This window comes from Lactuca serriola, chromosome 5, assembly GCF_051521515.1.
Source record: "Lactuca serriola cultivar US96UC23 chromosome 5, Lser_US96UC23_V15, whole genome shotgun sequence".
Classification (NCBI taxonomy): domain Eukaryota; kingdom Viridiplantae; phylum Streptophyta; class Magnoliopsida; order Asterales; family Asteraceae; genus Lactuca; species Lactuca serriola.
Window position 1 is genome coordinate 273,447,384 of NC_136412.1, and position 20,134 is coordinate 273,467,517.

Consider the following 20,134-nt stretch of genomic DNA (forward strand, 5'->3'; position numbering starts at 1 on the left):
AAATTTTTAATTGTTTTTTATAATTTTTAAACATTATGTTTTATTTATTTTTTATATTTAAAAAATATTTGTCTCAATTAAAAAAAAGATCGAAATAAATAAAAAATAAATTATAAAATGAAAAAAAAAGTTGATTTCATAACAAGATACAACATGTTGCTCATTTTCTCACTGGTGTTATAACACCATTGATGATGTAGCATATAATGTGACACCAAAATAATGTTACATCTAATTGCCCACACCTTATGCTCTAATGGATCCATGAATGTTTTTAAAATGTATTTAATTTCATTCCGGTAGTTGGTAGGATATTTATATTCTTATGGTTTTTACGGTTAGAAAGTGGTTTTCTTTCATAGATATGCACGAATTTATAATTTCTTTTTCTAGCTTTTTTTTGCTAGTAATCAAATTCGGCATTTCCAAAAAGAAAAAATTTCATAAGTGTTGAAGATGATGTCAGACTGTCAGTAACCAAAGAGTCAAGTTTGCAACGCCTAAAATCCAAAAGAAGGTATTATTCCATTCCTAAACATCAATATCAAGACTAATACTCCACAAACACGAATCTATAAAAGAATGAATATTTTCTTTGGTTAAATTATTACCAACTTTATAGTTATTTTTTTTATCTGGGCATATTATATTAGTATATATTAATTTTGGACATGGTTTAGGAACATTTTTCGGTTTTGAGTTGGCTCCGTTCCAACCATTTCCGGCCAATACGCTTCCATGTTGTATTGATTTTTCTTGCTTCTATTAAATCTGTTGTAGACACCCAAAGAAACTTCTCGTTCCTTCCAACACTCTTTTTTCTCTCCCAAACTGCTTCCTCGAATTCCCGTCGATTTAGAGAAAACATTATGTCGATTGCTTTAGGTTCCCGACCCTCGAATGGTCGTCTTGCTTTCGATTCTCGTTCCTCAAATGACTGTCATCTCTGTCGCAAGTTACTTGGAAGCTCAAAGACCTCTGGAAACCAGATGTAGCATCGTCGAAGATCATCATCTTCTTGAAAGACCTCTGGAGCCAGGATGACTATACCAAACCTACAAATTGGCTTTCTCTCGACTTCTTCTACGACACTATATTCAATATTTTTAGGTGTATCTTTTCCCTCTACAGGTCGGTCGTCGTCTTCTTCAGTTATATGATTTAATATTTTTTTTTGTTGTTTTGTTGTTTGTGGTTTCTAGGGTTTGTGATATTGTATTATTCTAAATAGTTTATACTTGAAAATTGTGTTATGAGGTTGTTGTTGTTAGGTATTTGTAATAGACTACTGTATCGTTTGATCAAAAGCTTTTTCCTATGTCGCTTTTCTTTAATTTGTTATGTGAATATTTTTGTTTCGGTATGACGAACGTTTCATAGGTATCAATGGGTATCTCGGCTCTTTCATCTTATCGATTGCAACACCCGTCTCCTAGAATGGATCAATGTATGACATTAAGGAGTCAAATGTATGGTTTTTGAGGAAAACCATATGCCACGACGTGACATACCAGATATGAGAACACGTTTTCGGAAGGCTCTCACGACGTGACTAGAGTATGGTTACAACGTGAAAATCGTTGCAGCCCAAGCCCATGATCTTTTAGGGTTTCCTCCGTATTTAAACCTCTAATATCAGATTTAGGACATCGTTTCCATCCTCCATCACCCTATAGAACCTTGAAGAAAACCATAATACCTTCTTCTTCATTTGTGAGCTTACCCTTGGTGTTTTGGTGCTTTTTGATGGAAGAAGAAGCTTATTATGGTATAGAGAACCTCTTAAAAAGCTTGGAGTTTCCATTTGAACCATTTCTGGACCATTGTAAGTGTTCAAGATCCAAGCTTTATGTTGCATATGCTTCTAGATCTAGGCTACTTGTCCCTTTTTCTTTATGTTGTGGTAGTTTGGATGGAAGGATTCCATAAAGTTGACAACTTTATGGGTCATTGAGGTCCCTTGAGGGTTGTATATGTTGGATCTCAAGTTTGGCTAAGTTTTGAAGACATTTATGTGATTGTGGTTCCATTTTTCATCATTTTGACATAATACGACATCAAGACATTCATTTGACATGCATGCCTATAAAGCATCAATTTGTAGAATGTTTTTGGAGTAAGAAGGCCCTCTAGAAAGTTGGAATGGATGGCTTGGAGGATTAAGGGTCGAATGCATTAAGTTGTCCAAAATTGCAGTAGTCACGACATAACCATATAGAGGTCACGACATGATGGTAAGATTTCTCGATTGTTTTGGACGGACTCTGTCACGACGTGGGGGCATAGGCATCATGACGTGGCAATGGTTTTGATCGCGCATGAGTTGTTCGTGACTGGATTTTTGGATCGGGTTGAGTTAGTTAGCCACGACATGAGCATGGGATGGTCATGATATGAGAATCATTTGTTAGTGATGTTGGTTGTCGACTTTGAATTTGACCGTTGAATTTTGGCATAGGTTAACTGTCCGTTAAATTTTTAGTTTTAGAAGGTAGACTAAGGGTTTACCTTGTATGGTTTATTAGGAGGTGTATAGCACCTGTTTGTTGGTCGTGAGAGTTGTTAGTTGTTGACTACCTCGGCAAGACGAGTCTTCTCACTATATTATATAGGATGCTACTTGTCTTTGTGATACATGCATGGAAGACTAGAGTGTGGCCCTTGGAATATGTATTAAAGACCAGGGTTTTGGCCCTTGGTAATTGTATGAAATACCAGGATGTGGCTCATGGAAATTGTATGCAAGACCAGGGTCTGACCCTGACAGTTATATGTAGGATGCTAGTTGTCTTTGTGATACTTCCATGGAAGACTAGGGTGTACCATTGGCATATATATGATATACCATGGTTTTGGCCTCTGGCAATGGTATGAAAGACCAGGATGTGTCTCCTGGAAATTGTATGCAGAAGTTATGATTTGTCGAAGTTTCGCATTCAAGCCTATACGGGAAAGAGTGTCGTAAGTAGTGAATCGTAGTTGGGTTGCTTATTATCCTAAGTAATCTAAACAAAAGTTATAGTAATCGTAAAAGCGAGAGCGTGCATATAGAGAACAACTAAATCTGACTTCATATGAGGAAGTTTTGATTATTCAAAGTTTTAGCTGTGTCAACACAAAAACTGAAATTAAAAGCAGTTGATTGTTAGGAAAAACAATCTAAAAGAGAGTTGAAGATCTCGTAAATACAATTTCATCGATATAAGACAGTCGAGAACATAATTGGTATGAAAGAGTTATGATTTTTATACGAAGTTTAGCGGTCTAAGCCTTATAAAAATATAAATTAAAACTAAAGTGAGAATTAGTCGACTGAGTCTAAACGAAATTTTTATTACTCATCGATAGCTACGCGTGGATTTAAAAAAAGATAAAATTTTAGAAAAATTGAAAATTTGTACATGCACGCGGGCAGCAGCGTGCACTGCTTCTAGAAGGGAGACACGAACCACCAGCTTTTCGACACTTGTTACAAATCTGGAGGAGCAATGTAGCACGAAGGGTGAAGCACCCCTTATATAGGAGCAACGCTCCTAGAAAAAAGTCTAGAGTAAATTACGCTAATCGTCCCTCGTACATTTGCGAAAACACACATTTAGTCCCTATTTTCAAAACCTAACTCGGACAGTCACTCGTTTGCTTAAAACTTACACTCTTCGTCCCTGATATGCATTTTTGTTGCGAATGTAGTCCATGACATATCTAAAATGACCATAATGCCCTTTGTCTATTTCTTTTCCAATTAATTTAATGTAACAATTATTATTTTTAATTAAAAAAATATGGTCAACCTACCCCACCTTTTTTAAAACTCTTAATGTAATATTTCTCTCTCTCTCTCTCTCTCTCTCTCTCTCTCTCTCTTTCTCTCTCTCTCTCTCTCTCTAGATACGATTACCGAAAATATTCACCACCACCACCACCGAATATATGAACCACCACTGGAATCTCCATCACCGGTGTGTCCTCGCCTTCTTTGGAATCGTCACGTTGTTGTGATTGCCGCTTTGCCGGAGAAGGTGACCTCTTCATCAGATCTACAGCATTGTCGTCTTCGTCGCCATCGCCTTCATCTTTGTGACTGTTGCTTTGCCTGAAAACCTTATTTTTCTCAGATCTACACATTCTTCGTTACTACATGTTCACCTGAAAACCTTTATCTTTGTCACCACCAGTTCGTTAGAGCTTACAGATCTCGAAGTGGTGGTTTGATGGAATCGCAAATCAGGAGACAAAGGTGGTAGTTCGTAAAATCTTACAAACTTGGAGGTCGATATGCACAATTTTTTTTCTTAGAGGTGATTTGCTCGAACCTTCATCATCTCAGGGTTGGAAAGTCACCACCTTTACCGTCTTTGGGTTCCGATTTAAGGGTTCTTTACACACCGTCTCCTAGGATTTCGTACGCCACTAACGATTTCAGGTTGGTTTGGTTTGGTTAAGTGGCGGTAGATAATCATTTACGGTGGTAGTTGACTGACGGTTGTTAATGACGTGTTATTGGTGATAGGTGGAGGCACCTGAGGTGGCTAGTGGCAAGAGGTGGATGGTGGCTGGTGGACGGAGATGGATGGTGGACAGAGATGGCCAGTAATGGGAGAGAAAGGTGGTGGTTTCTAGTGGTGTTTAACGGTGGTGATATGTGGTGGTTTCTGGTGGTGATAAGTGGTGGTTGGAGTTAAGAAAGAAGACGATAAGAGATATAATAGTGGTGGTGGTATTTATATTTAATTAAACAAATTTTTTTTGATAGATTACTACTTTATAATTAATAAACAAATCAAAAAAGAAATAAATAAGGGCAAAATGATCTTTTTATGTGTGGAGAGACTAAGGTAGTGTTTGTTTTTTGTCTGCAGATCTGTATGGTCTCTTTTGTCTGCGCCACGCAGACCATGCGCAGACATTACCCTTCGCAGACTGTATGTTTTTTTTGAAGACTGCAGACCTAAAAATGTCTGCACGCCTTCTTCTTGGCGCAGATGTGGACTAGAGTCTTCTAACATCTTCTAGCCTAAAAAAACATTTATATCTTTATTTTTTTTCAAGTTTTTTTTTAATTTATATTTTTTCCAACTTTATTAATGATAACAATCTGAAAAAAAAAATTACAAAACTTTAAAAAAAAACTTTTGACGATACAAACATGATATTTTTGACAAATTTATAAATAAAGATTTATTACAATAATAGTCGTTGAACTTGTTTATATAAATATGAAAAAAATTCATAATATATTCTTATATTTTGTTGCCAAATTTTGTAAAACATTATTTAATACAGTATCGTCAATTTCTCAAGAAAATATTTATGGTACGTTTTTAATGGATTTAATTGAAAAATTGAAGTTTATTTCCATCAATTTATGTATTAAATTCTTTGATCACTAATTATAATGTTTAGTTATAATTTTGCAACAAAAGTTGTTGGTTTTTATCAAATATATACGTTAATTCATACCATTTTTATTTTTATTTTTTATATAATAATACATAAAAGTTGATCTAGATTCCTTAATTATTTATAATAAAATCATAAAAATATTAAAAAATCACTTTGAAGTTTAAAAAAATCAGTTTATTTAGATTTCATTTTATTTTAGTAGCCCGCAGATGTTAAAAAAACAAACAGTCTTCTTTTTTCAGACTGCAGACATTTGGTCCACCTCTTCTACTGCAGAGGTCTACAGATGTGGTCCGCAGACTGCAGACATTTTGTCTTAGAAAAAACAAACAGCACCTAAGCGTGCAAGAAAAAATAAACTGAGAAGGGACTAAACGTGCATTTTGGCATATGCACAAGGGACGATTGGTGTAATTTACCCAAAAGTCTATATATTGAGCCCGAATTAAGCTCATTTGCTCACACCTCCAAGCTCTTTTCTCTATGAGCAATTTCCCATCTTAAAATCCAAATGTTCCTTAGGTTTTAGAAGCATTTAGCAGGGCTCTAAGTCATCGGAGTGTCCAACAAATAAAAGCTTTTTGGTTGGAGTTTTGTCGGTGAACTTTTCCGACTTTTGTTAGAAATCTATGTAAGTTAAGCTATCTTATTATGCTTTAGATGTAAATTATATTTATATTCATAGTTATTGTTATGAATTTATAAATTTGTGTAACATCCCAAAATTCAAGGCCAAAAATTTCATTTTTAAATAAGTTATTATAAAACCAATAGTATCAGAAAACATCCATAATATCATGTCATGTCAAAACCAATGTAGAAATAATCAAAACATGTTATCATAAACAATATCAGAGTGTAATCCCAAAGATCTCATGTGTGAAAAACCAAAGTGTGATGCGCTGCGATCGAGCCGACTCCTTTCCTTTGAAAACGAAGTACTTGAAACCAAAACTGAAAACCGTAAGCACGAAGCTTAGTGAGTTCCCCCATCATACCACATAACATACAATCACATAGCATACATATTGACGGACAATTCTGGGTGCCTGACCTACCCGGTCTGGCCATTCTGGGGTGCTGACCTACCCGTGTCATGCCATTCTGGGGTGCTAACCTACCCTTCGGTCCTAACAACCGAACTCTGGGGACTATTTCACCCCTACTACTACTACCACACACACACACACACACACACACACACACACACACACATATATATATATATATATATATATATATATATATATCGTAACATAAAAATACTGTCAAACATATCTGGGGTGCCCGACCTACCCTTCGGTCCTAACAACCGAACTTAGGGACTAGTCCCCTCCTACTACCACTATCACATATAACATATCATGCTAGCATATAAACATACCAGGTAGTAGCAAACCAGAAAATTACCACAAAGACAATCATCTCAACTATAATCAACTACTAGTGGGCCGACCTTGGTGCCTTAGACCCATTTCTACTGGAAGGTAACTCACCTCACACTGCTGAAGTCCCGTAGACACAATCCCAACTACTGGATGACAAATTCTCGAACTGTCAATATCAAACATCACCTAATTAATAATTGGGTTCCAACACATGTCCATAAGTCCATGTTGGGGTAAAAGACTGCTTTACCCCTATCTTGGCTGGATTCAAGCCCAAGGCCCAATCCAAAGGCCCAAAAGCCAACTATGGGTCAAAGCCCAACACATGGCCCAATTTTCTAAATTGGGCCCAAATACCATAAGGCCCAACCATTTAGTCCAGCCCAACATTCAACATTCTAATGTCCCAATATCACATAATCATAAAGGCCCAAACTATGGCCCATCTATGGCCGAATTTTCCAAATTGGGCCCAACTCCTCATATGGGCCTTACCTCAAAGCCCATAATTATTCTAGTCCATTTGCTTGATCTTGGATGGCCCATTAATAACCCAATCATCAAGGCCCAATCGAAAGGCCCAACAATAAATCCAAGTGAAATTAGGGTTTCACATAAATAACGATTAAGGTTAAGTGTTTCTCATTTAACCCATTAAGGACTTAATCCATTAAGTTCATCACTCTTCCAAATAAATCATATGGTGTGATTGGGCCTAATACACAATTCCATTCCAATGGCCCAAATATGGGTCCCGATAAGTCCAAGCCTATAAATCCAATATTAGGGTTTCCAACCCCATCTTAGCCGAATAGGCCCAATAGCTAGGTCTTTTGATAAATTAGAGTTATTAGGCCCATTAGGGTTTCTAGTCCATTTTTTTCCAAGCATCCAAAAATCAACTACACGCAAACAAAAGCACACCGCCACCCAACACGACGGTCAGTGCGGCAGCCACCTCCCTACGGTGGTGGTTAAGAGTTTTCTTTTCATTATTCCAGCCACTTTTACAATTTTACAATGAAATAACCCAAAATAGACACACACTTAAAATAATCACACACACACAACCACCCTTATGATGGCCGGTGGTGGTCGGTGGTGGTGGTTATGATCTTAGGCTAAAGCAACACCCAAAAGAACTCCGCACATCAACCCAAACGCCCCGAAAACCCATAACCACCCGAGATGGTAGCTAACAGTGGCGGACCAGCGACGACAGTTGGCGGAACGACGGCAACAGGCGGCAGTGATGAGCTGCTTTCGTTTTCCTGACTAAGAGAAACCATACATCATTATCCTTACAAGATACGGTCATACACACAACAATTCACGCACATAGCCACCTCCGCATGGTGGCTGGTGGCGGCAGAAAGAGATGACAGGGTGGCAACCACCATGGTTGGCAACCATGGTGGTTTTTCTCGGGTATTACTAGCCAAATAGCACACATGCCACACCACAAATGCCGACAGTGACATGTATACTCGAACACACACTCACAACCTAGGCGACGGGTGTCACCGAAAAAGGGGAACAGTGGCCCCATGAACACTGACGATGGTAACGATGTTTCCAACGTCGTACCCACAGTAAACAACGAGAGAGAGAAGAACGTGGGTTGCGGCTGACTTACTGGCGTTTCTGGTGGCTCACAACCCGCACACAACGAACTGAGCTTACTTCTCGATCTCTACGGTTCTCCGGTTGCACACACGGCTCAGGTAGCAAGGTTACGTTTCAATGATGAAGTGGCTGCTTAGCGGCATCATCTGATCAGAAAACGAACAGAGAGGAGTGGTAGCGGTTGAGAGGCTCACATGAGGTGGTGGCGACTGTGATGTATTAGGTTTAGTGTTTGAAGGTATCCGATGATACATCTTGAAGCGGGAAATGAAGGGGGTCCAAGTCTAAACCCGTGATGTTTTCGAATGTTTTTCATTTTTTTTCAAGTTTAGCCCCTCCTCCACCAAAACTTTTCAAATTAAATCCAAAACTTACAAGACAGAACTTGCCCTCAGAAATCTTTTCATATTAAGTCCATAATTTACCAAACATACCCTGATTTCTGAAATCCATTACAAATTAAACCCATAAATTACTAAGCAGCCCTGAACCCTCAAAATTATTTACAAACTAATTCTAAATTTACATTTTAACCCCCAATCTCTAAAATTGTAACCTTTGGCTCCCAAAAACCAACACGTTGCTATATAATTATTGATTTTAGGGCTACTATACAATCATTATTTTTATTTATTTATTTATTAAATAAATGAGGTGTTTTAAGGTGGGTTGCACCTGATCTCGCATCGACTGGGAAGGAGAACAAAACATTCCTTATAAGGGGTGTGGATACCTTCCCTATCACAACGCGTTTTAAAGCCGTGAGGGCAATCCCATAAGAACTCTACAGTTAAGTGTGCCTGGGCGAGAGCAATTCAGGGATGGGTGACTTCCTAGGAAGTTTTCGCGTCGGGAGCCCAAAGCGGACAATATTGTGATACATTCCAGAGGGGGATGTTACATATGGTATCAGAGCTGGGGCACGAGTCGATGTGTTCGACATGGATGTCGAACCCTATAATGGGGGCGAAGGTGGGTTGCACCTGATCCCGCATCGGTTGAGAAGTAGAACTAAACATTCCTTATAAGGGGTGTGGATACCTTCCCTATCACAACGTGTTTTAAAGCCGTGAGGGCAGCAGATCCCATAACAACTTTGTAGTTAAGCGTGCCCGGACGAGAGCAATTCAGGGATGGGTGACCCCTAGGAAGTTTCCGCGCCGGGAGCCCAATGCAAACTATATTGTGATACGTGCCAGAGGGGGATGTTACAATATGATTTTTGAATGATTTCAAGTCATAATACTGATTGATCTACTGATTGATCTACTTACAGGAATGATGACAAGGCTAGATTTAGTTATGTGGATATGAGATTATTTGTTCCTTACTTGATAGATCTTGATGTAGATATGAGATTATTGAGGAATCTAGACTATCATTAGTCACATGGAATATAAGATTAAGACTTAGTGATATTTGTACCTAGATATTTCAAAAGGAAAAGTTAAGGTGTTAGGCGAAACTTTGCTCGAGTCACAAGTCATCCACTTTTAAGAAGTGAGTGCATATTTATTTTCATCTTACAAATAGATATAAAGTATATAGATGATTACATGCTATATGTGCTTATTGTCTGTGTTCTTGATATTTGTGCTAGATGAAGAAGGTGAAATAATAATGAGAGGCCATAACTTTATAGTACTATTGTACTGATGAACTAGTCATATAATAGATTATATATGACGACAACATACTATTCTAGACAGTCCAGTGGAACACTGGCAGACTTGCAACCTGTAGGTGTTAATGAACTATGTGTTCGTTCCATGTACTCTATGCCCCCATGATTTCCTTATTGACATGAATTGCTATGGAATACCTAACGCAATATTAGCTAGTCGTTGCTTACGATGATCCTTAGGACAAGTCCCTTGAGATCAATATTTAGGATCAGATTGTGAGAATAACGGGAATGAGTAATCAGGTTAATTGTCTGATGAAAAATATAATTAAAAGATTTAATTATTGTGGGTTGAAAAACCTATGTGCTCACCAATCTTCCAAGCTTGACCCACTTAGTTTATTTGTATGACAAGTAGCGATACGAAAACGCAAGGATGATAAGTTTAAATCTGATGAGAGATTTGAGGAGTTTGTAGGCCATTAGTATATAGGATGTTGTAATGCCTATCAAGACAAGTTTATGCTTTTGTTTCCGTATCGATGATGACATCCCATGATTTTATATATTAATGAAAAATGTTTCCTCGAAAATACTTTGATATTAATAATATCTTACATTAAAACATTTTTGGAACAAATTCCACAATAAAAGAATACTCTGAATCAAATAAGCATAAAGAAAAAACTTTTTTTGGACTGTGAAAACGAGAATATCACACCTAGAACTTTTGGTAAAGTTCATATATATATATATATATATATATATATATATATATATATATATATATATATATATATAATATTTTTCTTACATATTTGCAATGAGGACTTCATATTATAGATTTCAATGATTTCAATTCCATCCAAGACAATTCACCTTGGAGCCATATTCACTTAAATAAGGGTTCTGTGATCGAAAATCAAGAAAGATCTTCAATCAATGGAGCTAAACTTAGATCTCCAAAGGCATCACTGTAGGTTTGTTTGTTGGTGTGTGGATATGATAGATAAGTTTAATTATTATTATATTCATCTAGTCAAGGGTTTATCCATTTTTATTATCCTGAAACTTCTCATTTTACTTTGGTTTATTTGGTGTGTATTTTAATGTAGCGTACATGTGTCATCAGGTTTTTGGAATGAAACGAAGATGTATTTGGACACTAAAAACTTTGAACATGGGTTTGATTCTAAAAATCTTACTATACTATGTGGGCATGTGGTTAATTTTAATATGAATGCATTATGACGTATTGACTTTAATAGCGGAAGACAATAACCTATTAGAATCGGTTGAAAGTCTCCATTTCAGCTTCAATAAAAGAGCTCGATTAGCCGCAAACAAACTACCGATCTCCGATCCTCTCACTTTTTTAGAGGCCAAGAACGAACCTGTTAGATAGAGCTTCATTCATTTTAGATTCACCTCCATCTTAACCTATTGCTTCCATCGTGTCACTGCCACTCTTATTCCCTTCACCATGAGATGTCATTGCTCCCAAAGAAACATACACATAAGGCTATGTGGAGTGGTCACTACAAACTCACCGGAAAAGTGGTGTCACCTCTGCGCCACATCACCTTCACCACCAACTCACTCCACTATGGAAATGGTCACCACTAACGACATTTACTTTTATTATTATTATTATTATTATTATTATTATTATTATTATTATTTAACATTTTGTTAAATAAATAACATAATTTTTAAAATAGGTAAGTTTTTTTTTTTATTTTTTGTAACACTATATGAAATAAAAAAGGGTTAATGTCACTCTGGCCCAACAAATTAACGCTTTCTGTTTTAAAAGGTCCCTCATTTATTTTTTTTACACCCCAAGGGTGTAAACTTGATTTTTATGTTTTAAAAGGTCCTTATTTTTGAATTTATTAACTTGTTACCGGTAAACCCAGTCAAAATTTCAATAAAGTCTCATATTTCTTCATCACCAACTTACTCTACGTATTGTTCATCAAACCATGCTCACAACTCTTCTCACCCTTGTGACTGTGAGAAAAACCCACTGTGACCGACTATGTGAGACCAAAATTGTTGTCATAGATCATCAACTACTCGACTATGTGCATAACAGAAAATTAAGATTTTGAGTTTCAAACACAAAAAATCGTCATAAAGGTTACGTCTTTGTTGGGTTCATCTAAAGACCATCGAAGAGAAGATCAATGGTTACCGACGATATTAGGTTATCTTTGCTGAATAATGGATAGGAGGTTAACAGAAAACGATTTGGTTATCATCGGGAAGTGGGTCAAGAGTTATTAAGGAAAATATGAATCGTGATCACATCAAGTTATAAGTTTGACCGATGAGATTTCCAGACACGAGATTGTCCACCACTGTGAGTTGGTTCTGCAACACAACGTCCAGTATCTCCAACTCAGAACGAAGACAAAACCACGAGCATGGGGGGCTTAGAGGGAGGGCAAAGTCGGCAGCTGCACAGGGCCCAATTTTTTCATTATATATTTTTATTTAAAAATACAAAATTCTAATAAAGATAAGGGCCATTTTTTTCTTGTTCGTCCTGGGCCTTTAAGAATATTTCATTTTTCAGGACCGGCCCTGACCACGACATTTCATGATTGTATCAACACAGTTCTTTCCACCCAAAGAGTATTTCCATAATACATCAACAACTTGTTCTCTATCTAAAAGCTCATTGCCTAACCCTAGCATCTGAATAAAAAACCCCACATATCTATCACTAGATTTAGGTGAGCTGCTTGCCCTATAATCCTGTGAATGTAACAACAATGGCATTTTCACAAACACGTTGTGTGCAATGTTTCACCAAGAAAGGAAACTAAATTAATCTCAAACTGTATTATTACACAATAGTCCATTCATTCTAGACAATTGACATACAACAAGATGAAACGCAGATTCATATGAACTCTGAAGCAAATTAGACTACTTACATAATTGCCATCGAAAACTTTTTGTGGAGTGTCATCATGAAATTTGCCACTGCTGTCACTACTGTTGCTGGCCCTTATGATGACCGGACGTATAGAGCGTAGTTTCAAGTTTGATGGATTAAAAGAAGACGAAGGATGTAAATTTTGGATTTTTCTTCAAGTTCTTGAGGTTTCAAAAAGATCATTGAAAAAGATGTTTCGACATGGGATTGAATTTGAGAAATGGAAAAACGGAGTTTGAAATGAGGATGTGATGTTACGGACATCATCTTAGGAAACCAGTGAGGTTCAAACTCCATACAAGATTACGAAAGGTTTTTAGGATTTCATGGTGTTTTGTCGGTTTAAATGGTACTTACCTAATGGGAAGAGATTACAATAACAAGGCCAATTTCTATCTTATTTGCAACCTAACCGGTTATAATAAGTGGGTTACTCAAATTAGCAGGTCAAACACAAGTTGCCGCCCTTTAGATGCAAAAAAAATAAGCTGAGGGACCTTTTAAAACAAAAATGATAAGTTTGTGGGGTTACAGTGACATTTACCCAATAAAAAACATAATTTATAAGATAAATAAATTTTTTGAAAATACAAAAAAAAAACCTTTTCATTAATTAAAAACATAAAAATTTAAAACCTAAAATTACTACATCATACATAAAACCTAACAAATCAACTACTACACTACTTAATTTTTTAAAAAAAAGTAAAACATAAAAACCGTAGAACAGTACTACTCGTCGTCATCATCATCATCCTCATCCGCCTCGTCGTCACCGTCTGCATTCTTGTCGTAATCATCGCCCTCATCCTCTTTGTCTTCATCGTCATTTCCCCTTTGGTGTTGTCTCCCCCATATGTGCTCGGTCAAATCATGTCGTAGATTGTGATCTGTTTCATGATTTTGTATTTCCAAAACCCTAGAGAAGTATGCCGGACTGCCAACTTGTATTACTGCAGGTGGGTTAAGTGCATCGTTGTCGGTATATGAACAAATAGCTCTGCCCTCTTCTTCTATTATCATGTTATGTAAAATCACACAGGCAGTCAACACTGTCGTTAGTTTTGCCCTATCCCATGTTCGTGTTGGATGCTTGATTATGTGCCACCTTTGTTTTAGGACTCCAAACGCTCTTTCAACGTCCTTCCGTGCAGATTCATGTGCTAACTTGAACAATTTTCGTTTCTCATTGGCTGGAAACGAAAAAGACTTAACAAATGTAGCATACTCTGGATATATCCCATCACCTAGGTAATATCCATACTTGTATTCATTTCCATTCACAACGTATGACATATCTGATGCTTTACCCTGCAAAATATCGTTAAATATCGGAGACGCGTGAAGCACATTCAGGTCATTGTTTGACCCCGCCATACCAAAGAATGCATGCCAAAACCATAGGTCGTTTGAAACAGCCGCCTCCAGTATAACAGTCGGGACCCCATGATCTCCTCGTGTGAATTGACCACGCCACGCATTGGGACAATTTGCCCATTCCTAATGTGTACAATCAATACTACCAAGCATCCCTGGAAAACCATGTTTAGCTTTATGCGCGGCATACAACTGTTCGACATCACTTTTAGTCGGATGTCGCAGGTATATGTCACGGTAAAGCTCTATAACATACTCACAGAAAAGATATGTACAATCTCGACCCGTCCTCTCAGACATTTTCAGATACTCGTCTGATGCGTCTGCGGTTATACTATATCCCAATTGTCTAAGAGCAGCCGTACATTTTTGTATTGTGGTAAAACCACGTTTACCTCTAGCATCCCAACGTAATTGGAAAAACTCATAATTACGTTCCAAATCTGAAGCTATACGTAAAAATAATTTTCTACTAATACGAAAACGGTCTTCAAATTTCGAAAGGCCATAAAGACTATCAGGGCAAAATAATCACGTACCAAAAGTTCATGTGCCGTCTCTCGATCCCGATTGATATATTTTCTATGTTTCTTCTCGCGATGTGAAGTTTCGCCTCTTTGACGAATCACGTCTTGTGCCGCATACAATAGTGTGTGCAAAACTAAATTGTCATCAGAATCGCTATCCATTTTTTTGGTTGAATTTGTATGTTTGATTTGAGAAAATTTGTATGAATGTTTTAAAAAAAATTATGTATAAGTGGATGTATATATAGATAGAGAAAGTAAATTAAAGGAAAAATGTTTTTTTATTTAATAACCCAACGGTCGAAAAATTAAATAGCCAATCAACGTCCGCGTCTTCGTTCGTCCTGGGAGCCACGACACGACCAACCCACTGAACCCAGGGGCGGTGTTCACGCGTGGAGAGACCCTCGACGTAAGCATTTCACGCGTGGAGATCTCTCCACTCCTGATAGCCTAAGTCTTATGACCGTCTTGAGCCTATGGCTGTCTATGTGGCATGGCATTAAAATCATTTCCTCCCATGGGATTGATTTGTCTCACATGTTCTTTTGTATCCTGAATATTATCATTCTTAACAAATCTTTCAAATGGTGCATACATTTTGTGACTATTGATCCATAAAGAAGAAATATTACATGCAAGAATACCAACATTTGTGGAAATTGTGTAAAACCAAAGTCCTACTAAACCTTTTTAACCTTTTGAACATAAAACACCCACCACGTTCCCATATTCATTGATGAATTCCCATTGATCATGAACTCCACACGTCAAATGGAAATTTGTAACATACATTGTAGTAGAATTTCTTGGTACCAAGTACCAATTCATTTTTAGATGTCTGTTAGTTAAACATATAACCAAGCTTGTGGAAGACATCACCCTGCCGATTCTAACATTCTCTATGATCTTTTTGCAAATTGACCTTAATTAAACCATCTACACTCGGATCCAAAGAACACCTTTGATTGCAACACATCGCGGAAGATTTTATATCACAACGATCCAATTCCCATCACGTGTTATCAAAACTATAGCATTTCCATATTACTAAAACTAATTAGCTACCTATTAATTAAATAATTACAAAGAAATCTATGACATATATATACGAGTACATAACTTGTTAGCTTTAAGCTAAAATCAATATTTTACAACCAACCACAACATTGGTTGAATCTATGACCAACCATACCAATAGTCGAGAATGTATACAAGAACAAGGGAGAACGGGTAAAGAACAAACGCAATGAAACATGTCCAAAGAGGGAATGTCGTACGCAAACTACCAAATACACCCATCACAATGCAAACAATCACAATAACAAGAACTTCTGATGTAAAATCCCATGTTAGTCCTCGCACGTAAACAAGTGCCAAGAATACTGATAGGCAAAGCAAATTGTTCATCGTTGCAGACCCATATAACTGCGCCCAAAACATAAATTCAATAACACATAAATAATATCTAAAAGGGGATTAAAAAAACACGTAAATAATATCTCAAAGGGGATTAAAAAACACGTAGGGTGTCCCCACTATTTTACGTGAAATCCGTCTATATATTCCATGACATGACATGTTTGGTTACCAAATTGATAAAATTCAAGCCCTTCATAACCCTTCGAATTCAATGTTTGATAGGGGAATATTAGAAGAGGATGGATGGAATTTGATTTTATTCTTCCTTTAAAAGACTAAAATATCCTAATTATAAGTATTGAGAAAAAAAGGAATTTCATTTCACTATTCTTTTTTAGTAAAAGACCAAAATACCTTATTATATATATTGAAAAGGTGATAGGAATAAATTATATTCTTCTTTTCCTTTTCTCAGTAAAAGACCAAAGTACCCTCGTTATAAAAACTATTTAGTACTTATTATTGAATTCCTTTTCATTTCCTTTTCCATTTAACCCATCTCCTGATAGATTATATGATTTCCTAGATCCAATTTCTCTTAACCGATTTTGTTCCAAAAACATTTTACGACACAAGCACCCTAATATGTGGTCACGACTCTCTTTCACAATATTTGTGTGTAGCTGCTATCGCGTGTGTGAGATTAACAATCTTTAACACAAAAACAAGAATCAAAGAAGCAAATTAACAAACCTCCGAAAAAGTTAGTGAAGCAGATCTTTGCTTTTTGCGAGAAGCAAAGATGATAGCCGACACAGATTCACTGGAATTTGTCGCTATTGGCAACACAATGAACGAGATAAAAAAAGACGGAATATTTGTAGCAGAAGAAAACCCCCCAACAGCATCCACCAATGGATCAGCAAATAAAGCAGCAACAATCGTACCCAATAACAAAAATAACAACGCCTTTATCGTTGTCCATTGAGGATCATTTACACCATTCTCTTCATCATGATCACCTCCTTCATCTCCCAAAAGATGGTGTTCTCTCTTTGTTTCCTATATACAAATTAGTAAGAGACACAAGCATATAGCTTATCAGAATAAATCCATTAAGTAAAAAGTAAATTTATATTTATATATACCTCGTAATAGTCATGAAAGTAATTTGTTGTGTCAGGACCAGAAACATGAGAAGCTAGTATTGTACTTTTGGCTTCGTCGATCCATTTTGTGATTCCGGATACAAATTCTTCAAAATCTATTTCATCATTTCCAGATGTGTCGAAATCTTTCATGACTTTAAGAACGGCGTCATCTTCGTTTAAATTTATGTCGTTTAATTGCATTCCTACGACTAGTGCTCTTAGTTCAGCTTGTGAAAGGTGTTTGTCTCCATTCACGTCAACCGAGTTAAATAGCCTGCGATAGAGTTATTTAATTAATTAGTAGTGACAAAATTATACATAAAAATAATTTTAATAATAATAGTAATAGAACTCACCTGAATAAAACTTCTCGATTTGGGTGTCCCTTATCATCTAAAAATCCTTCATATGCGTTTGTTTTCAAGTAGTTGAGAATTCTAGACCTTACATGCTTATGCTTTGCAAATGCAATGCGTCTCTTCTGTATATTAGGCTGATACACCTGAAAAAAATGGATTGGATTGGAATGAGTTATTATACTCACTAATTATAAAATGAAAGTTAGGTTATTTTCTGTAATTAATTAATTAATTATCCCTTGATATAAACCTGATAAATGCAGTATGCGATTAAAAGGGAAATGGTGACTATAAGCCCAATCAACACTGCCACGTGTCTTCCAGAAGTTGAATGCATGATTTGTGGGAATTGAACAACTATAAAAGGGAGCAAAGATACAGCCATTATCATTGCTGAATAGCTTGTCCAAATATCAGTACTTACACCAGAGCCTGCAATATAAAAGAATAATTTTAATTTTTTGGATATATAATTATGTTTTGTAATAATTAACATATCTAGAATAAGATAATTTTTTCTTAATGTACCTAATAAGTTGAATCCTTTTGTATCTTGGTTATCTATAGCAATTGAGTTTTGTAAATCACATTTGCCTACAATGATACATGTTCCCCATATGACAGTTAAAAGCATGACAGTTGATCCAGCTAATAATCCCATGCCAACAGAAACTTGGTCTTGAGCTGTTTCTGAGCTTCCAGATAATCCTGATACTATATATATAAAAAGTAGATCATACAAAATATGAAAATATTAGAATTGTTGTATTATATTATTCAGTCATTAAACACATAGCTTTACAACCTTGATACAGAGTTAAATGTAACATGTACACATAAAAATGAACAAGGAAACGGAAAATAATGAGTAAACAATAAACAATAAAAAGAAACACACGAAAACTGAGATACGATTTAGATAAAGAAAGGGAAAATAATCAAGAATAAAGTCTTACAAGATAAAGTTTTGACAAGTCATCTGTACAGGTCATAAAATGCATATAAAAAATGCCACTTGTTCAAAACTATAGAATATTCACATCCAATAATTAATGCGTTAGTTATATCAACCGAATATCACGACTTAATAATGACCCCTAAGAAAAGAGAGGGAAATTTGTAATTTTTTTATTTTTATTTATTTATATATTTAGTTTTTAAACGTGACCAGATTTGGACAGAGTTGAAATTTCTAAAAATCTTTTGAGTATCAACAACCCAAATTTTAAAAATGAAGGGCAAATATGTAAAATCGATAGCTTTTAGTCCTTTCTTTGCGTGTCATCACAGGAAAAGAATCATTATCCTTTCCTTTTTTTTTTTGTTTATCTACTATTTACTTTTTTTACTTCTTTTCTATCGAAACTTCCCACGAAGCAGCAAGAACAGTTAGTTAATTAGTTAACTCAATTATCAACATCAATTTCTTTTATGAAATATGAATCCTTTGATATAACATAATCCCAAGATAAGGATGATTTAACTTAACAAAACGGAAGTATTTGAGTAGTTACCATTTACCAAAGCCAATAAGAATTCGAAAAGATTATGCATATAGGGTTTTAATTTTTGTACCTAGAATGAGCATAGCGTCTGGAAGAGCGCCGAGAACTGGAAGAAACAGGCCGCCGACGATGCCCGGACCTAAAATCTCCAACATCAGCTCACTACCGGCGGAAAGGTAAGTAGCGGCGATGAACATAAGGTAACCGTAGACCAGAATGAGGAAGAGGTTGCCAAATACGGTGGTGGTGCAAGGCAAAAATCCATAAGTCTGCTCGCAGATTCCTGATTCCTCAGTCGAAGATGATAAGGATAGGACGGGGTTTAGACGAAGTACACCTCTGGAACCACCGTGAACACCGTCATTTACGATATCAGAGGAGGAATTGGTGGCGGTGGTGGTGGTGGTGATGAGACGACCGGCGGTTGCGGAAGTGAAAGTAGTGAAGATAGCAATTATGATAAGAATATTGTGAGCCATATTCTTATTTGGTGTGACTGTGTGTGTGTGTTTTCGTTATTTGTACTGAAGCTTTAATGCAGGGTTTAACGTGTGGGGAGCGCGTAAAAGATAAAATTGATTTTGGGAAGACGATTCAAAAATCTTCCTTTAATAACATATGATATGATATGACCCATCAACTTGCCTCTTCTTTAATCATCATTTATCATTTATGGTCATATAAAAAGACGTTAAGTTGTATATTTTCTAATGGATTGGTAAATATAAAACAACATTTTATCTTTATCTTTATATTAGTCATTATTTTATCTTTATAAAACAACATTTTATCTTTAAGTTGTATACTTCAAACATGTTTACATCGAAAAGCTCATAAGACTCGACGTATTATATTTTTATGCCAA

The 20,134-nt window shown here is 36.2% G+C and overlaps 1 protein-coding gene across 1 annotated transcript; it reads right to left on the minus strand.

The window, feature by feature from the left end:
* Positions 1 to 15,975: 15,975 nt before the first annotated feature.
* LOC145054331 (sodium/calcium exchanger NCL-like) lies at positions 15,976 to 19,830 on the minus strand. Its single transcript, XM_079002489.1, has 7 exons — positions 19,340 to 19,830; positions 18,293 to 18,478; positions 18,015 to 18,196; positions 17,762 to 17,907; positions 17,403 to 17,679; positions 17,008 to 17,316; positions 15,976 to 16,320 (listed from the first exon to the last, which is right to left on the minus strand). Exons 1-7 carry the CDS (start codon positions 19,746 to 19,748, stop codon positions 16,072 to 16,074), a joined length of 1,758 nt encoding a protein of 585 aa, XP_078858615.1. The 5' UTR covers positions 19,749 to 19,830; the 3' UTR covers positions 15,976 to 16,071.
* Between the last annotated feature and the right edge of the window lie 304 nt (positions 19,831 to 20,134).